Here is a 21477-nt window from a genome sequence, read left to right on the forward strand (position 1 = left end):
GAGGAGCCCCATGCCCCCCCTGGGATAAAGGGACCGGTAGACAGAGTGTGGGGTGGGGGGGCATCCCACAGCCAGTCGGCTCTTGGGGCCTGAGGTTGCACAAATCCCCGCCCCCCCCCCCCCCCCACCCCAGGATGCCACTTCAGCACGCACGCTGCTCTTTTCAGTTCGTTGCGCGTTTATTCGGTTATGTTAAAACCTTGACAATCAGTTAGTCAGCTGGACAGACATGCAGACACACGTGTACCCACAAAGGAGGAAAGTGTGCAAACACACATCCAGCAAACACACCATTGCAAGGAGCACACATGGGTGACTTCTGACTTCTACACAGATCCAGCACTGCTGTGGCTGAGTGTGACTTTCTCACACACACACACACACACACACACACACACACACACGATTTTAGGAGCTGCTGCTGGCAGTGTTCTTTCTCTCCACATCCCCATGGGATTTGGCTATAAGCAATTGTGCTAATGTGCACCCACCCTAACTGATGAGGGACGCCGCAGTTCTGGGATTAGCCAACATGATTGGGCTTTCCAAAGTGGGGGGAAGAGAGGGGGAAAAAAAAAGAAAAATAGAAGGTCAAAGACCACAGAGCACATTAGGTGATGCTGCATCTAGATTAATTTATCAACCACGGACACACTCGCATACACACACACACACACACACACAGTATGTATGCGCATGCACATGCACAGTCATACACGCAGGACCGCTCCACAGACCCAGAGTCATGCCGGGATGCAAACCTTGCCCTGTCAGTGGCACATCGGGCACATCATAGTGCTGCATGAAAGCAGTACGCTCGCTTTACCTGCAGCTAGATTAGGCCTCAGGCCCCTGTTATCATCACAGACGCCTTTGTGTCAGTCACGGGATGACACCGCGCCCCACGCCACACGAGCACACTTCAGCTTCCGAAATAACGGGGGAGAGACTCGACACGCAGGCCTGTCGCCCAGCCCCCCACCCCCCTCCCCCAACACCAAAAAAAAAAAACTTTGTCCTCCTACGAACAGGGTAGCACACAGAACGCTCGCACAGTACACTCGCGCAGTAAGAAACATTAGTGAGAGTTAAATACACGTGAACACACGTTTGCAGATGGGCTCCAGTTAAACTGCACGATTCGTCATCATTCGCCGATGGTGGCTAAAACAATAACTGACGTATAACAGGAAAAAACATCCGCAAAAAAGGCAATTGAGGAAGGAGCTAGTGATGGATCAAGGGACATAGCCGTCCCTACAGAGTCTCAGCGTTACAGAAACTCAGCATTATCAACAAACCTGCCAATATAACCAGGGCACACCGAACACAAGCCTTATTATCAGAAATGTCTGTTTTAAAATGTTATGTAATACAGACTACGCAGACATTTGAAAGGCAAAAGCAAATAAGCTACATTTTTAGAAGATGAAGACATTTTACCAAATAGCATTCCTATCTAATTATAATTCAGTATTAGTAATGAATTAACAATGACAGACCACAGCCAGTGCAAATATCGCTTTTGTGTAATACGAGAAAAAAACTGTGATATTCAGCGTTGGAACAACATGTTTATTCATGCATCACTATGCCATTCAGGACAATGAAAATAATTTTATTTGAATTGTGATACTCTGAACAGTAATAATAACCAAAGGAGAGGAATTATGAAAGAAAAGAAAAGGCTTATTACACGGGGCTTGGAGTAACCCAACCAAAATTCTCAAGTACTTCAGCCGACAGGACAGCCCAAAACATTTTAAATTATATACTGGCAAACCTGGCGATCACTCAGGACAGGAGCTGCAAAATGCTTTGTTTTTTTTTCATTTTTATTATTTGTATCATTTTTCCTGAATAAATTTGTATTCCACAGCCTCGGATTCTCAGGAGGGAGTGAAAACACAGAGAAGAGAAAATGAACGTGTGGGAAGATCTTCGCTTTAATTACAGACATGCCGCTACGTAGGCGGAGCTTCAAACGGGGCCGTTTATCTCAAACCACATTGATATAATCAGCGCAAGCCGAAAGAAAATAAGGATACAATATCATGACACGCACACACGCACGGCCATGCGCTGCTTAACCACGATAATATGCAAATGCGGCTAACGGTCGGCTAGCCATTGTACACAGCTACACATTGCACGGTTGGAATTACAGAGACGTTTCAAGCGAGAAGAGCGTACGGCAAATGATACTGAAATGAAGGACACAAACACAGGCAAGAAACGTGGAGTGACTAAGCACTGCTGTTGTAGCCTTGAATAAAGGAAGCTTCCACCTCTCTGAACTAGCTGGGTAATAGAATATGTGCTAAGGGAAAGGTTACGGCATATCAACAATGTCTGCCTGTTGGCACCCTAACGGAAATAGAATGAAGTGAATTTTGCACTCGTGGACCTTTCTGAAAATATAATTGACATATATTTCACAATAGTATACCAATATCTAAAAAGGCAATCATTGCAACACTTCACATAGCCTATACTGTATTTATGAAGTGTAATTGAACATTACCATTTTGATACAATTTGAGTATATTTTGATAACAGTGTATTTTAAGTGTATTTATTTAAGCACTGTACATTGCATGAGGGGAATAGGCAGCATTGTGTTAAAATAGCCCATCGTCAGGCAGCACTTCATAAACATGTCCAGGGGTGGTTAGCATTGCCAGAAAAAGGGAAAGCAAATATCATTGCGTGAGTTCAGCTGGCGGTGGGCAACACGGCATTTTAAAATAATAAATTAAATGCCCAGCAGTGGGCAGCCCCGTCGTAGGCCATGGCAAACAGCTGGTTCCACTCGCCTGATACGCATCTCTCCAGTAAATAAGTTAAAATTTCATGAAGAGTGCTCTTTTTTTAGAGGGCTTTTCTCAGGCCTTTAGTTCCCCCCAGGGCTTCCGGCCGTGTCAGTGTAAGCACCCCCCCCCCCCCCCCCCCCCCCCACAGCGCGCTGTTGCATAATGGGATTGTGCGCTGCCCCTGGCTGCAGGCTGTCTGATGTTACAGGGACACATTACCCAGACTCAGAAGGTAGCTGCTAGGCGCTGGTGCTGAGTTACAGAGGCTGTGCAGAAGGGGGGGGGGGGGGGCCTCAGTACACAGGAGCCTCTCTCTCCTCTCCTCTCCTCTCTCTCCGCTGGAACACGGGTGGAACGGAGCAGGAAGTGCACCGCGCTGCAGCGGAGTCTCACGCGGGAAACGCTTAGCTGCGGATTCGCTGTGGAACTCAACGTACAAAACATTTCAGGGGAAGATCTGTCAAATCTAATAGTCTCATTCACATCGCAGCCAATGGCATCGTACCGTATCTTTCATTAACCGTTATTAATCATATCATATTGTTATGAATTAGGATAAATCGCACCGTATCTTTGTTCAGAGTTTCTCGGTCGTTTTGTATCGCGATCAAGTTGCGTGGTTACACCTCTAGGCATATATGGAAGACTTGCTCGCCGCAACGTGGTAACGTTATCAGTTCAGTTACAAAAAGACAATATTCTAACTGATATTTCTGAAATGGGCACAGCACAGCTGGTCTGGTCAGTTCCACGGGCTGACGGCCAACATCAGAGTAGCCAGTGGCCTAAATCAAGCTCGCCTCACGGGGGTATTGCTGTTGCTCAGTCCAGTCCTCCGTTTAGCCCGTTAAATACTACAGCTTAATCATTTGTAATTTCCATTTCTACTGTGTGTAACCAGGACATTTCATTTACGCCTTTATCTAAACAACTTCCTTGTGTGTGTGTGGGACTACAGTCCGGTGTACAGAATGACAGAGAGAGACACCCCCAAAGCCTGATCACTATCACACTCATATAGCTTGGTACCATTGTCATCAAGCTATATTTACTATGAATCCATGCCTTCATGACCCAGAAACTTACTAAACCAGGAATGTGAGACTTTGTCGCCGCTGGCTTTCATTGGATTAGACGAACAGTAATGATGATGACAGCGATGACACACAGATCCCGTGTGCTACTGCGCTACCGTTTCCTGAAGCCAAAGATGGCTATGATATGTGGAAATCTAACACTGTCACCTACGGGGGTTAGCTGTACCAAGCTATGTACAATAGCAATATACCTTGCATTGTACAGAGCATTTATTTGTTAAGTAGCAAAAAAAAACCCTCATTGCAAAAAAAGACCTAACCGATGGGCGTAAAGTGTGCTGCTTTTCTGCCTGCTGACAGATGGCTGCAGTATAAACAGAATAAACAGGGCGATTACGGCGGGTTTAGACTCTGAAATTCAACACCAAAAGCAGTCTTATTAAATTTTGCCTGACTAAACAGTTAAAAATCCAGCGCAAACGCTGGGCTCGATGCCTCCGCGGTCCCTCCGATTCTGAAAAAACCGTTCATCTGTACTGTAAAATGTGAAATCCCCCCGGGGGCAATTTGGTTAAATATCGGACGGCTGGACATCTTCCAGCGCAGTGGCAGCTTAATGGAACTATGTGAGCAAGTTTGGGGAGAGCGATCTAGTGCACATCTTCGCCTTCCAGACTATTAAACGGGGCGGTCTGTGACTCCCTCCTTTGTTAAACGGGGTAGCCCCCGACTTGCTCTGTTAAACGTGGTAGCCTCCGACTTTCTTCGTTAAATGTGGTAGCCTCAGACTTGCTGTTAAATGTGGTAGCCTCCGACATGCTCTATTAAATGTGGTAGCCTCCGACTTGCTCTATTAAATGTGATAGTCCCCGACTTGCTCTGTTAAATGTGATAGTCCCCGACTTGCTCTGTTAAATGTGATAGTCCCCGACTTGCTCTGTTAAATGTGATAGTCCCCGACTTGCTCTGTTAAATGTGATAGTCCCCGACTTGCTCTGTTAAATGTGATAGTCCCCGACTTGTTCTGTTAAATGTGGTAGCCTCCGACTTGCTCTGTTAAATGTGGTAGCCTCCGACATGCTCTATTAAATGTGGTAGTCCCCGACTTGCTGTTAAATGGGGTAGCCTCAGACTTGCTCTGTTAAATGGGGAGAGCTGTGACTCAATCCTTTATTAAATATGGTAGCCTCAGACTTGCTCTGTGAAACGGGGAGGGCAGTGACTCATTCCTCTCTCTGGCGGCAGTGCGGGGACGGACTGTTTTCCAGGCCTTCCCTCCCGTTTGGCAGAGGCACGGTGGCTTTGACCCCGGCGTGGCAGCGGAGCTGATTGGGCTATCACGGAGAACAGAGACAGCACCTCTCCTCTCTCCCTCTCCCTGTCCCTGTCCACCGTGCTGCAGCCTGGGCCTGGACAGAGCCTGGGGAGACCTAGCGACAGAGTGAGGGCCGTACGTGCGTACGTGTGTGCGCGTGCGTACGTGCGCTCGCACACGCGCGAGTCTGTCCTCGGCGTCTCCGGGGGAGTGCCGAACTGCAGGCACCCCCCCCCCCCCCCCACCCCCCCCCCCCCCCCCCCCCCCCCCCCGCCACCCCCACCCCCTCGATGCTCAAGGACACGGCGCCCCACAACTGGGCCAGACGCTATCCGGGGAGCCTACTCTCGCCGTCCCATCAGAGGAAACAACCCGAAATGGATCCCTGGCAAAGTAGGTCTCGCACAACGCGCACGCAGAAAGCGGAGAGAGCGCGCTCCCTCCCAGACTCAGCGTTTCTGCAGCGCGCCGCTCTCCCTCCCTGTGAACGGGCCAGCCGGGCTAATGGTCCGGCCGAGCCTTACCCAGAATGCTACTGGCCACGCACGCTTCTGATAAAGTGATAAAATGCTCCTGCCAAAAAAAAGGGCCTTCAGGATAAGCAAATTACTGCACGATCAGGCCGGCTTACAGTAAATTTAGCCCCATAAAACCTTTTTGTAATAGGATTACAGAGCATCTGCACCAAAAAGGTTTAAGAACTTCTACCGAGGCCGCGGTTTTCTACTGGTTGCCGGGCGATGCATGAAATCCATTACTCAAAACTTTACGGAGAACACAGAACGTAACCATCCGGAACTGAGGTAAAACCATTTCAAGGTCATTTAACCTCTATGTTTGTTCATTTGCAGGCTGCATTACGCATTAATATTTAACTAAAACATGTCATAAACCATTACCATGTAAAGGCGACTTGTTTGAAAATGGCTTGCCTTGGAGTGAAATCTAGCTGTTTGGACAAATGAACCATTTTTCAGAACAGTATGCCGTCTCAGAAACACAATAACACGCGCACCATGGGCCTCTCCCTCACGCAACAGTTCTCTCTGCAAACAATGCAAGTTAATAAAAATGGTTTAATTTGAATTACATAATTATACTTCACAATTTAGACACAAAATTAATCGTCTCACCCACTCACCAACCGAACACACCCCGCCCCCTCGCCAAACGCGCTCTCTCTCCCTCCAGTACCAACCTGTACGCTTTCAATTAGCCTCTAATACATTACAGGCCTGCTGGATTCAGTTAGGCTCATCCCCAATGGAAGGCCTCCAGATCGCTCATCAAACGGCCCAGCTCTGCCCCGATCCCAGCTGGCGTGCGCTCCGAGAGCGGGTAACGAAGTCGCGGCGTGGTGGCAGCGACGCCGCTTCACCGAAACCCGCCATGTCCCCTGCCTAGCTCCCCGCCGCCTCCCCCCCCCCCCCCCGCTCCCCCCCCCCGCGGCTGTGAGCAGACGCCCCGACCCCTGGGCCAGGAGCGCGGATTAAACGCGCGGAAACGTGCCAGGCGGCGACGGCGGTGACCCCGCGCGACGCCCGCGAGCTAGCGGATTAACGGAAACGCCCCGCCCTGCCCTCACGCGCGGAGGCCGTATAAAACATTTTAAAAAAATTTAAAAAAAAGGCGCTTCCCGCTGCAGCCCACGTTTAAAACAGACGGTAGAACCGAGCCCGGACCCCGGCGTGGCACGGAGGAGCCGGAGAGCAGGAGCCATGGGCGGGCACAGCAGGAGAGCTCGTGAGGTGGGGGGGTGGGGCGGTGGGGGCGAAACGTGTAAGCTTTACTGGTCCCCCTGGATACAAGCATCTGCAGAGTGTGCAAATACAAATAATAGCGGCAATAGCGGCGGGTGTATCAGAGCCCGGTTGGCATAAACACAACCTCTGGATCCCAGTCAGAGGAGTACAGGTAGGTAATGATGAGGATGATGAGGATGAGGATGGCGATGGCTGTGATGTGCCAGGGAAACAACAGCAGAGTCCCGTCTTTAAAATGGCAGACCACATTAATCGATTAAAAACTAAGCTAGGCTTTAAACAGTGTGTGTGGCGTACCTGTTCATTTTCAGTTCCGTCAGTCCATTTATCAACCTTGATGTTGTATCCAGTATACTGTTTAATTTTGTTTTTTGTTACTCTTACTGACGTCTTCGTATGCACCTTTCTTATTAATAACAATAACAATAATAACACATAATTATTAATAAACATATCACCCACGTGAGACTGCAGGACCATGTGGAAGGGGAATGAAATGAATGGCGAGAGGGAGGGAGGGATGGGAAGAAAGAGAGAGGAAGAGGGAGAGCCACATGCTGGTATCGACACGCTGCACTCCGTAGCTAAAGTGAGTGACAATTCCGGGGACGTGTTCTGACAACACGATGGCAGCTAAAAACACAGGAGGGACGGCCAGAGGACCGAGAGACGGGGGAACAGCACAGTCTTCGGGCTCTGAAGTCGAACCCCAGGAAAACGGGCAGTCGATGAAGACGGACCATCGACAGCGGAGTCCAGGGTGCCCGTCCGACCGATTACCCCGGGCCGTGCCAGGGAGTTGGGCGTGGCACGGGGGGGGGGGGGGGGGGACGTCCGCCAAAAACAAAACACGGAAATAAAATTCTACAACGTGCCTTGGGGCTCAAGGGCCAAGCCATCTGAAAACGATTCTGGAAAAACACACCCAAATGTTATCGTCGCTCCCTCCCTTATTTCTCTCTGTTTATCCATCTGCCCATCTGTCTACACGCACACATAATATATCTCCATCTCTTTTTCCCTCCGTTTATGTATTCCTGCTTCTATCCTGTTTCAGTCCCTCTGTGTGTGTGAGCGTGTCTGCCTCTCTGCCTGTCTGCTTCTCCCTGCTTTGCTTCCTATTTATGTCTGCCTCTACCTCACGTCTGTGCCAGCAGTCTTTCTCTTTCGCTCGAAAACAACAAAAAAAAAAAAAAAAACTCCGCTTTCATAAAGAGGATGTTTCTGCAAGGACACGATCTCTGGCTCTCGGTGGACACCCGAGTGACAGAACAGAGGGAGAGTCGGAGGTTCTGCTCTCTTTTCTTTTCTCTTTTTCTTCTCTTAGCCGCACTGCCAGGGAGACATTAGAGAGCAGTGTGCCCACGAGCCGACCGTCGACCGTAAAGACAGCCTAATTATGCCGCCGCTCGCTTGCTCTCCGGTCCCTAAAGTTCTCTGGCGAGCGATTCCTCTCTGGCAACATTCTATAACAATATACACGTCCGGCAAACTGCGCTATTCTACAATTAACGAATACGCAGCGGCCCTTGCGTCTGACCTGGAGATTATCGGGGAAAACCGTTGGAAACGGGGGAGAGAGACACGGTTTCCGGTGGATTTACCGGCGTCCCAGCTTACCGAGCGAGCGAGCGGGCGCATGCGCACATTGGGCTGGCTGTTACGCAACGGTGCAGGATTAAACCGCTTGGCCAAGCTCCGCTTAAAGAGGAGACCGGTCTAAAACAAATCAGGGTGACCTCACGCGGCAGGCCTGAGCTATCGGTGACAGGGTCATAGGGAGAAAAAAAAACCCTGTGACATTGAGCTGATCAGCTGACAGGGAAGGTGACCCCCCCTCACCCTAAAAGGACAGGGTGCACATGAACCCCCCCACCCCATTCCCCTATGCACCAAAAGCATCTTCTGGTCCGAAGCCCGGAAATACCTGAGATTTGCGACCGTTATAATACGCAGATCATTTGAAGCGCTCCCAAATGGCAATGGCAATGATTTCAATGAGCATCTCAATGTCCATCATCCAGTTCACGTCAGGTCTCCATTAAACGCAGGTGTTGGTATTCAGTACACAAGCAGTTTGGGAAATTAGGACTTTTTTTTAACTGTGTGGACTGTTTCACACTTTCTTTGCCTGAAGGTAGCATTGTGTCACGAGGACCCTCACAAAAGTGTGGGAGAAGGGTTGGCAAGAGGTCCTCGGGCACAGGTGAAGGTCCTCCAGCCCAGGTGAAGGTCTTGTCTGGAAGTGGAATGGCGTGTTCGCATGACCTCGCCCAACCGGAGACGTGCCGACTAGGCATATTTCTGGTATGTGGTATGTTCCGCATGTCCAGAGTTAAATTAGCCTGGCGCTGCTAGCGACCTTGGCCTGGAACCTGTAGTGCTAAACGCAGAGGTAAAAAAGGAACCTGCGCCATTTAATATGTCCTTTTATCTTGGAGCCCAAATAATAAGCTACTGTGAAATCAATATTGCAAGCAATTACAGCTTCACTGCCCCACGGTGCACTGGGATCCAATTTGTCTCAGCAGAACTGCTCAGAAAAATATCGGAAAACAATGGAGGACAGTTTATAATTGGGACGGTGGTGGATACGGAGGGGGCTGGTGGCATCACCGAGACAAGGAAAGCTATCCATGGACATGAGCCAGAAGTAGGACATGGGAGACAGCGTTTGGGGTAAGTACAAATAACTGTGCTTATTCTGATAAGCATGAGTAGCTATGGAAGCTATATACTCCTAGATAAACTACCAGTCAGCCCCACCCCCCATCTTCCACACACACACACACATGTACCCGATTGCATTGGATATCATACAATATCCATGTGGGCACTGCTTGCAAATCCCTGCATTTTGTTTTGAAAGACTTCCAGATCTTTAAAGGAGGCGGTTTCTGTGCACTATGAAGGACACATTGGTTTCAGATGCTTCTTATGGTAGAGGTCATTCAGGGGTCAGAGGTCAAAAGCAAGAAAACACACTTCAAGTAACTCCAGAGTACACCTGGTACACCTGGCTTGTCATCAGAATCTAAAATATCCTTCATTGCCCATAAAAACAGTCTGGGTCATTAACATATAATAAAAGAGAAATAATATATAAAAACCCCAGGAAGTGTACTCTCTCTTTAATAATTAGGCCTCTACTGTAATGTAACACCAAAAATACTCTTCGTAATTCTGCATCCTGAAGACTGGATTTATGGTCACGGAGCTGTAAATTCACAACATCTCCTTTCATTTTTTATTTTTTGAATTTGAATTATGGGAAAATTCAAATGACTGTCAGATAATGAGAAAGAGAGCAGAGCTGGGATGGCTGGGGAAAAAAATCTACAGCGATGTCCAAAATGTACAAAGCCAGTGAACAAAAAGCAGTTGTGTGGAATAAATGTGAAATTAATACACAGTAGAGCAGGAAAACTGAGCCGGGCAGTGGAACACGCAGAGAATATAAAAAGGATCGAGGCCTGGGCGACGGCTCGCGGCTCCCCCTGCATTTGCATTGCTCGCATATCTCCAGAACGACGGGCCCTCGCCATTTATGATGTGACTGACATTAGCCGATGGCTTCCCCATTCTGCCCGCGCGGGTTATATGCTTCTATGAATAGCGAGATAAGCCGATAATGGACTGGTACTTACTGTAATATTATTATTATTATTATTATTAATAGTCAGCAACTTGCATCTCCATACGTCACGGGAACTTTAATCACCTCTGGGGTGGAGATGTTTCGGCCCAGGAATGCAAGCCTCTTATTGGCTGCCTAAAACTGAACATCCGCCATTTAATGGGAGTGTGGGGGTGCTGGCTAGAAAGCAAGCGGCAACTCCATGTTCCTGGTTAGAACGACAATCTCTGCTACCATATCATTACATACTTACAGAACACCACAGCATGGCCACTTAATGGCATTCTATTACAAACTCTAAGGGGTTATTCACTGTGAATAGGGGCTTGTAAATCTTTTTACACATCCGATGTAAATGACAAGCGAACAACTGTAAATTTTGCTTAAAAAATGCAGAGCGGCCTCAGAAAGAGCCAGGGGTAAAGGAAAGGGGGGATTTTGTTTTAGTTTCTTTTAGTTATCGCTACGCCGATTCTACAAGAGTCATTTCATTACACGCAAACCTCGCGACGCGGTTGGAAATGCAATTTTGCCCCCTGTTCTTATTCCAGGAAAGCGGCGCGTTTGCCAGGAGCCCGAGCACCTTGTCTGTCGGCACCCTGCTGGGTTTAAAAAAAAAAAATAAAAAATCAGTTGTTATTTCAGGTTTGAAGGCATTATCTTTTGTCATTCCAATATAGTTTCTGAAATTTTAAATGTCACTTGAGGGAGAATGAGGCAAAGGGGGAGCCGGGAGAGAGAAGAAAGGAAAGACGGAATGAGAGAGACAGAGAGAGGGAGGTGGAGAAACGAGGGGAAGCAGGGGAAGAGAGGGAGAGAGAGAGAGGCAGAGGACGCGCACGCGGACGGGTACTTGTGTGGACTGGGAAGCCAGCGTGGGGGATAATCTGCGCCTCTTTCCTCTAATGAGTGCAGCGCTTCGGCCCAGATCAGTCCGATTACAGGCTGCTTTTAATCCTGTGGAGCAGCCACGGAGCAGAGCTGGGGGGGGGAGCCAGTGCTGCTCGCCCCCCCCACCCCAACCAGCCACCATATCCAAGCCCACCGTGCACTTACAGTTATTATTCAAAGGAAAAGCTGCTCATTTGCTTATTGTCCCCATCTCTCTCTCTGTCTCTCTCTCTCTCTGCGTCTCTCTCTCCCTCTCTCTCTGTCTCTTGCTCACTCTCTCTCGCTCTCTCTCTGTACCTCTTCCTCTCTCTCTCGCTGTCTCTTGCTCACTCTCTCTCGCTCTCTCTCTGTACCTCATCCTCTCTCTCAGTCTCTCTCTCTCTCTCTGTGCCTCTTCCTCTCTCTCAGTCTCTCTCTCTCTGTGCCTCTTCCTCTCTCTCTGTCTCTCTCTCCCTGTGCCTCTCTCTCTCTCTCTCTGTTTCATTACCGCTGTGGGGTTTACCCGTGACAGAAGGCGATGCCCTTCACCGTGGCGACGTGTCTGGGTGCAGTGCGCTTAAAGGTCACGGCTGATCGGAGGGTAAATGGCTGCCGTCTGAGGGAAGCGGAGGTGCTACTCCTCTTAATCACACACAGGTGAGCCAGGGTAAACTGCAGCTCCCAGAATGCCCGGCTTTAGCCCAGGCGAGCAGAGATGCACACAGGTGAGCCCGGGTAAACTGCAGCTCCCAGAATGCCCGGCTTTAGCCCAGGTGAGCAGAGACGCACACAGGTGAGCCCGGGTAAACTGCAGCTCCCAGAATGCCCGGCCTTAGCCCAGGTGAGCAGAGCATTCTGGGACCCAGGCAGCCCGCACAACCTCCGAGCCACTGCGCCACCAAAAAGGTACGAGACGCCCCAGAGCATTTTTACCCAGCGTATCGGACCTTCCCCTTTCGCCCGAGGGTCCTGTTCCAAACAATCCTCACAAAAATGCATATATCAACAGTCCAGATAGAAATCTGTATGAGCGCTTTCTGCTTGGAAAATAATACCACACCAAAGCCGCACCCAGGAAGGCACTTGGCAACAAGCTAGAATATGCCACCAAACTCCTCGTTTCATTCAAAGATGGAGGACACTATCGTGTAGATTCAGCAGGTCTGCTCTGTTTCCAGCCAGTTTACAGGTTACTCCTGCTGACAGGTAATTCTTTATGTGCCCAACGTGCTTCGAATACCGAATCAATATCGCTACAAAACTACAGCCGAAATCCCAGAGCACATCACACAATTTCTAAAAACTGAACCCGACGAACGATTGTTAGTACAGCATTTATCAGCCTACACAACATGGCTGCGATCTGTTTCTTGCCCGAGCAGAGAGTTCTGACACACACACACACACACAATTCTTGAAATCGGGACAAGACAGTACGTACCGCCCTTCATAATCCACATGAGATTACTTCCCGAGATGATCTGAATTTTGTCCCTTTGGGGCACCCATTACAAACCATCACGCAGCAGCAATTATTTGTACGGTGCGTGAAAAGGGTGGAACAGGAACCTATGGCTGACGTTGACGGCCGAGCCACGACACAGACTCTCGATCGGGGAGTCTGTGCAAATAGCACTCGGTTTTAATCGGGTCGCAATCCCTGACCCCAACACTAACCTCGACCGTAAACAGAGAGCTTTTGGGACCTTCACGTAACCTTGCTTTTGTTTGAACACAACGATAACATTTGAGCAAACCGGCACAAACACCAGCTTGCGCTGCAAGGTTGCACGTGGCGTGAGTTCAGGCTCCAGACAGGCAGCAGATAGTTCCGGAGTGGAAATGAACAAAAACAAAAAGAGAATTAAAAAAACAAAAAAAACAACCAAGAATGAGGATGTGAACAAGTTTCCAAACAGACGTGATATGTTGAGTCTCAACAGGGGAAAAAAATCTGACTGCAGTATGGACGGAGGATCTCATTAACAACCCGATCACACGGCACATATTGCCAGAGGTCTTTATTAGCGGAAGAACAGAGCACAGAGTACCAATCATTGCATTTTCCCCCTCCCCTGCTTTTCTGAGAACGACAACAAAGCCCTAGAGGTCAGGAGAGGTCAGGGGAAACACCTGCAGCCAACCCATTCAACGTATTCAATGTAAGTCTGTTTCGACTAAAGCTGACATTTCCCACAAAATCAATGCCATGTTTTAGAATTATTTGAATTAGCTTACATAACATCACATGATTTCCCATTCAATGCATTAGGAGAGGCTGGTTGCCCCGCCTAACAGAGTTGCTGCCCTGTCTAAAAATATAAAGAACATAATATGCCAATGTCTTTATCTGAAAACGAATTTACTAAGTTTAAAAAATAAATAGAACATTTTGTGCTCCACTTTATTATCCGTCTTCAGAAACTATCAACGATTCAAAAGGCTACATAAGTGGGGTGTGTGGACTCCCCTCAGTTAGCGACCAACTCCAAGTATGAAATTTCTGTGTTTCGATTGGTGGTCATCTCACTACAATTGGCTGCTCGACAAATTGATTTGTCTACGAGATTTACCTCAAGAAAGCGAAATAAGTAGCCTAGCAAAATTATAACGCCACCTTCAGCTGATAAGAGCAATTTTCAAACAAGAAAGGGTCAGGTCAAGGTCTCGTCTTGTTGACGAGATCAGGGGGGAACGAGGACAGGGGGAGCAGTTCAGCTGTAAGTGAAAGCACTAACAGTGCAGAAGCCATCACAAACCATGCGGGTGCAGCCCAGCTGTCAACACACCGTCAGCCTTGTGTGGAACCCGGCCTGGCTTTGAGAACCCTCACCTCAAACCATGCGGGTTCCGGTCAAGCTGTCAACACACCGTCAGCCTTGTGTGGAACCCGGCCTGGCTTTGAGAACCCTCACCTCAAACCATGCGGGTTCCGGTCAAGCTGTCAACACACCGGCAGCCTGTGTGGAACCCGGCCTGGCTTTGAGAACCCTCACCACAAACCACGGCTTTATAAAAGCAAGCCAAGGAGAGCAACCAATTCGCGACAAAAAAATATGCAGGTCTTCGTTGGATTAGTTACCGCAACTCCTGAATATGCCAATAGCAGAACAGCGGTTAAACAACGCTAATTTACGCCAGCTTGTTTTGACGCGACGTTAAACATTAAACTGATACGTCTGATACTCTCTTCTCGCGTCCTCATTCATTATTTTCCAGCCCCTTATTCGCTTTAATGTCTTTGATATTTTGAAGCACAGGTAGCGATGAAGCCAAATGACATTTATAATGCCATTTACAAATTTACATAATACAGTTCTGTACCACTGGTGTAGGCAACACAAACAGTCAGTGAAGAGCGGCAAGGCGCGAAAGGAGTTTTACCGAGGTGCCCACAAAATAAATTTTAAATATATATACACAGTATAAAATAGGGGAAATGGGTGTCCTCGCCAGCCCTCCAACAAAGCAATCCTGGGGGAGACACTGCATCATATGCCATCCAGAGTTTTTCCATACGGGTGAAGGACGCCGAACAGCGTCCTGTCAAACGAACGTTGCTTTTCGCACGGGCGACTCCCCACGATACGAAGCACAAAGTAAAATCATCCTTCCAGATCACGTTAGTGTGTTCCTTGTTCCGTCAAAATTCCATTGTCTTAGAAACAAAGCAAAAAATCTGGATACCTAAAATGTAATTAAGATGATGTTTTAGTCATGAGAAGATGTGCACCAATAAGTTCAACAGAGGATGACTTGCAGAAAAAGACGGTCTTTCTTTTACAGCAGCGCAACAAGGTTGAAATCTTGTTCATTTCCCCCTGCAGCAAGAGATGTATTGGATTGATAAGCAAAGCATTCAGCAATGCCCCCTCCAAGGTAAGAAAATAATTTAGCTTTGATTTGTTGCTATTTTACGATACTTATAGTTACTAGGGGTTTAACGATACATCAGTCCGGACCAATTTAACGGTTCGAAGGGCAACAATCCGATCCAACCCAACGTGCATAGCATAATAGTTCATTAAATGTCCATAATCTTACAGTGGTTTGCTCTCTAGCAACACTGCCAACATCACTGTTTACATTTCCCACTCAACCTTATCATCACTCGCACTAGTGTCGTATACTGCATCATTTTGGATCGAATCACAGAAAAATTTCTGATGTTGCCAAGTATCAAGCCATTGCCTCAAGAATCGAAATAGTACCCTATCATGGTGACGCCTGAGGCTTACACCCCTAATAGTTACCCATTATATTATCTACTATTGAATAGAATAGTCTCGTGGAATTTAAATTCACTACATTCACAACATTTTAGTTTGACTACTGACAACTAACTGTATTGTTGACATGTTAATTAAATATGTACATCAGATTAAGCAGAGATGGTTTGTTGCTGATTATCCCGGTTTAATCCAACATAAACACAATTGTGTAGATTTTAATGTTCAAATCCAATTTGGAAATTATTATTTACTCAAGATCGGCTGCCGAAAAATAATTAACCGATATTCCTTGTTGTCACAGAGGCAAGAGATTGATTAATGGTGGACAATTAGACTGATTGCACACCTGAGAACCAAGATGGAAGCCTTGCTCCGAACTGACGAGCCAAAAAACACGTCAGCACGACTGTTCGGAAACAACAATTCCCTAAACGATTAATGATACGGGACAAGGTCGGCGGCCTGTCAGCATGCGTTTTTTTCTGAAAAAGAGACAAAATATCGTAATAAACTGCAACCCACTTCTTCTTTTTATGTTTTTTCATGGCTTAAGAGAGGCCACACCAACGCTGTAAAAAGGTAACCATAGATACAGATCGCCATAGATTCAATATAAATGGTGTGACCAGGTCTAAGTTAAGGCCGCTCGCATGGCAAACGGTCTAGATCACGGAGCGAGGCTCATGGGCTTGAACCCCTTTGGTATGAGCCTTGACGCTCAGGCCGCCAAAGACTTGACCACACTCTATCATCTGTGTGTTCACAGAGAGCGGCCAGCCCACTCATCCAGTTCTGCTCCAGACCCTTCCCATTGTCAAACCCGGCCAATGTTCTCACAGATGGTCCCTTGTACTGTTTAGAGCTATCGGACTCCGTGGTGATTCAGAGGAACAGACGGCTGGCCTGGCTTTGTAGATACAATGGGTCGGGGGGGGGGGCTTTTTCGGGCAGGACGTATTCTGACATGCCGAAATCGACAGCGGTCTGACCAAGGGACGTGTCAAATCGCACAAGTGTAAATTATGAAAAGAGCAGTTTTATGTCTTTGTGGTTCTGTCATAAAATTAGAACTGCCGCCTGGTTTGTGTCCTTAGAAACAACAGAAATCAATTGCAAGTGTGATCGATGGTAAGAAAATTCAATTCAAGACACGGTTCCTTTTTTTTGTGCTGTCACTGCTACTCTCCCAGTTCCTAGATTTCAGCCAAGTGGTTTTGTTGCCAGTGCTGGGACCAAAATGGGTAGAGTTCATAAACACTGCAGAACAAGTGGTGCCACGAACCAAACAGGGGAACACCAGGTAATGTCCATGAGGTTCAGACAGCGGTTGCATCATGGTCTTAAAGGGGGAGTACCACGCTGTTACACGGTTACCTTAAGTGACCGTGTCACAATCGGACGCCAGAGAGGAATTAAGTTTGCAGGTGAGCCGTACACAAGAATTTAAGACTTTCTCAGAACACAACCTCTTGGGTAATGTCCTCGTATTCTCGCCACAACTTCCCTGCACCAAAACGGGTGAGTGGTGTGAACAGGCAAGATCCCCGCCGTTTCTGTCCTATCCCTGCCCGACGATTCCCAAACAACTTGTGTCCTTGAGAACCCTTCGATCGACGAGAGCGTGAATTAAAATGCAGAATTTGTTCAAGCAAAGGAAAATCAACTGCTATCAGGGGGTATTTAAGGACCGTGCCCTTCTAAATTAGGCTATAAAGAGCCACAGCCACATCATTTTTTATTTCCCGTCAGGTTTTGCCTTTTCTAAAAGGGAATTGCTGCACGCATTTGTCAACCGACGACCCACTGCCTGTGGGATTCAAAGCTAGGATGCATTCCGCAATAGCGAACTTCGAAAGGCTCAGGCAGTTCTATGTGCTTTGCCCTTGGATAAACGTACTGTTATCCATTTCCACAACACCTGGATATGTGATCTCAATTTAGCACAGAAAGGAGAATATTAGCATTTATCAAAACAAATAATTTATAAATGATACAAAGTGTTTACCGTGATACCTTTCCAATCACTACTTTTAAATAAGCCTACATTACTTTCAGAATGTTGTTATGCAACCTGCAATGACCAGACCCGTCTATTCCCGGAGGTTAACCCCATCTCCCATAATCCCTGGGCGTTAATCCAAGCCTGTCACTGATTTGTGCTCGTGCCAATGTCACTCACTCCCTTTGGCCGAAAATAAATAAAATGACAGTGAAAGGGAACTCACGGTCTCCGTTGATGCATTCTTAAATCTGCTGCAGGGGACAACATCAGCCTGTGTGTTGTTACAAGGCTACTGCCCGAAGAGACATTATTTATTATAATGACGATGCTTCACTTAGACTATAGCAACACGCTATTAACGGTCACACCCGCTTTTACCGGACCGATATAATGCTTCAAGGTTTATTGTCCGTGATAACGCCGCCAAACCAAACAGCGTTACAGCTGGTCTAAAATTGTTGTGCCTAAACCTACTCTTATGAACGCAGGCAACTGCTGGACAGTGTCCGCAAAAAATCCGGAATACGTAACAACGTGATAACCACTACAACTCCAATCGCTCCTTAAAGGTCGCAGACTTAATTAATTTCGGTCTCCAATCTCCCAGCGAGAAAGGCCATCCTGCACGCTATAATACAGTTTATCCGTGACGGGTAGACGGTTGGTTTACAGAGTAGACTACAAAATAAAGGGAAGAACATTCCAAATAAGATCTAAAATTCGAAAGGAATAGCCTATCATGTGAAGTCCTGTGAAAGTAAGCATTTACGACAGTTGTTTGTTTTATTTTTAAATTGCGAATTAGGCCTAACCAATTCAAAGAGTCCAAACTGCCTTGCGTTAAAATTAATCAAAGTAACTGTTCCTCTCCGACCCGCTTTTCCGTGTCTGTCTTCTAATTTTTATGTAAAATAAATTTAAATTACGCATTTAAAATGTCCCCAGTTGCACACCTGAAAGTGTGATCAACGCAATGATCATTATACGTAGTCTACTTGTAAATGGTCAATAGGTTTTCAAGCTTTTTATCACTCGAATGTTTGTTCAGTGAAGCGTTTCCTTAGGCTGTATTCCATATCATCACCGCCCCGGCTTTACAGAGTGCCACAGAGCACATCACTATTTTCGGCAACAAAGTTTCTGGGGCCTACTGTAGCGCATACGATGCATTTGGGGACACGTCTTAACTGATTATAAGGCAAAGTCGAATTATACAGTTACTCACGTTCCAAGGATCTCCTTGAATTCGAATATTTTCTTGATGTCGTCTACTTGCTTTTTCCACGATCCCGTCCCAGACTCGCCATTCTCCCTTGCCATGATGGAACCGGGGAAAACGCAAAAGCTGAATTACAAAACCCCCAGAGTAAATAACGCTTTCCCACGCTTCGAGTTGCACTTCCTGCTCACACAGACAGCCACGCGCAGTAAGCGAGGTCGGACAGTTTTCTCCTTATTGTTTTCCTTTTCGATTTGTCACCGCCGCCCTCGATTTCTCTTTTCTTTCTTTGTCAAACTGAAGTGTTCCGCATCGGCACACGCCGCTGAAGAAGGCTGGTTTTCTCCTGGCGGATGCACCTGCAGGTTACTGAGCTAATCTGTTTTGCGTAGCCTAGCTAAATTGTTGGGGGTATATGTTACCTTCGTTTGGCACTGTCCTCTGCGAAGACTTTTCACCCCTTAAAGAAGCGAAATTCTTTGTAGATATGTTCAATCAAAATGGTTATTACGGAGACGGATATGTTATTGAACCACGCTGACTGTGCCATTGGTTGTTATGGCAATGAGAGAACGAGTAGGATGCTGCTCACCGCTCGAGCTGTCAACGGTGTGTGTCTGTGTGTGTGTGTGTGCGTGCGTGCGTGCGTGTGTGTGATAATTCGCATTGCACCAAAACCACGCTCGCGTCCAAGCCAAGCGGGTGTTTTACTACACACGGTCAGTTTTTTTTAAACATGCTTCAAGAATAAATGTAATAGTGTATTGCGTAAATTAGCGTATTGCAGTAGGCTAATTTAAACGGACCTAAACGGCAGGGAGATGGTTTCAATACAACTGACGACTCGTCTGATTATTATTGGAGCAGTTTTTGTGCGAGTGAATGAGTTTCGTTAGCTTCTGTTCAATTTTGCCGTGAGGCTACAATGTTGAGGATTGTTATTTGGACAGAAACTTATATATTTTGCCTTCATCCATAGATGAAACAACTTTTAAATGTATTTTGTTAACTTTAATTTAAGACAATATTTCGATAACATTACCAATGTGGAGGTAAATCCATACAGACTTACAATATAAAATCGGAATATTTTAAATGGAAATAGATTTCAGTTGATTTAAGATTTTATTGTCAACGGGCAGACCTTTAAACCCTTTTTAATACTACAACTATGCCTACTAGTGCTATTATTATTATTATTATTATTATTATTATATAAAGGTATCACATTGATAAGATTGACTTCAGCCTTTCTGAATGAAAAATAATTTCGTAACATTGAATGTTTAAAAAACAAAAACAAATCGTTATCATTTTCTGTATTTTAAATCAAATAAACCTAAACAACACTGGATGTCAGAAGCCCAGTGGTTCACCACCACACTCTGAGGTGATAAGGACATCTGAGCATTCTGGGAGATCTGACCTCAGAAGCACAGTTGCTTATCCACTGTAGGGCAGTACCATCCATTATTTTGCAAACTTGTTTTTACGTTGGACAAGGGCCACACATCCATGCATAAATTTAATTAGTCAGCCCCTTCCCCTTCCCCTTCCCATACTAGGCAGAAACCTGTTTGAAGGTGTTTCGGCTTGATTACGATCGTACAGTTGACTTCGATGTAAAGGCATCAGTTTGGAGCCTGCAGCAGTGTTTTCTAAGAAACAGTGAACCGCCCTCATAAAAAAAAAATAAAAAAATACTATAGCACAGAACTCTGACAACGTGAGCCGTAGTATTATTAACCAGAAATATTTGCTGGTGTTGTTCAGACACGCCTCGCTGTACGGCACTCATGAGTATTCCAGCTGCAAACTACTGCAGTTCTCATTCAAGAAAATCTATTCCTCCACACTCCCTCCCGGCCTCCCCGCCCCCCCCCCCCCCCCCCGCCTTCAGCTGAGCACTGAACCCAGCACTGAGTCAGCAGATTTCTCTAGTTTGATTTGACAGTTATTCCCCTCCCCCCTCCCCCTCTTTAGGAAGATAAAAAGCTATAGGGTTCCCGTAGCCCTGACTGAAACGAGGTTTATGAGGCCCTGTAAGCGAGCAGGCTTTATTTTATCAGCCACAGCAAGGCTAGCAGACTGCAGGGTGACTGAAACAAGCAGGGAAGCAGGACATTCCCCCAGAATGCTAATGTGGCCTGGCATCAGTGTAAGGACACTGCAGCAACCCCCCCCCCCACCCCACCCCACCCCCACCCCAAGGTTAACCACGGCACTTCATTATCGAGCTGTGGTGTCTCATGGGGCGGGAGCAAAAAACCCAATTTCTCTGGCGAGATTCAACGCACGGGCACAGACACCAGACAGGCCACTGCCCCGCGCCACTACCGTCGTCTCCGTCCCGTCGTCTTCAGACGCAAGGGCAGCGCGCGTCGTCCACGGCCGCAGCCTCCCAGGGTCAGGCCTCTTCAGCTCTCAGCCCCCTCACACCGAGCGTTATCGTATTAATATATTTATGCTGCCATTTCTGCATGCTGGGGAATGTGATACTGACCTTGGCTGTCTAATGTCAAGGTTTATTACAATCCGCACAAGTCTGAGCCACTCTGCTGAACCCTTATAAAAGGCCAAAAAAATTTT

The 21477-nt window shown here is 47.0% G+C and overlaps 1 protein-coding gene across 1 annotated transcript in view; it reads right to left on the reverse strand.

Annotated features, from left to right (window-relative positions):
• camk1da (calcium/calmodulin-dependent protein kinase 1Da) overlaps positions 1-19526 on the reverse strand; it is an 89888-nt gene extending 70362 nt beyond the window's left edge. Inside the window, exon 1 of the mRNA XM_035424668.1 lies at positions 18895-19526. Coding sequence (XP_035280559.1) covers positions 18895-18989 — 95 coding nt within the window. The 5' untranslated portion in view covers positions 18990-19526. The remainder of the gene's footprint in view (positions 1-18894) is intronic.
• Positions 19527-21477: the final 1951 nt, after the last annotated feature.

This window comes from Anguilla anguilla, chromosome 7, assembly GCF_013347855.1.
Source record: "Anguilla anguilla isolate fAngAng1 chromosome 7, fAngAng1.pri, whole genome shotgun sequence".
Lineage (NCBI taxonomy): Eukaryota > Metazoa > Chordata > Actinopteri > Anguilliformes > Anguillidae > Anguilla > Anguilla anguilla.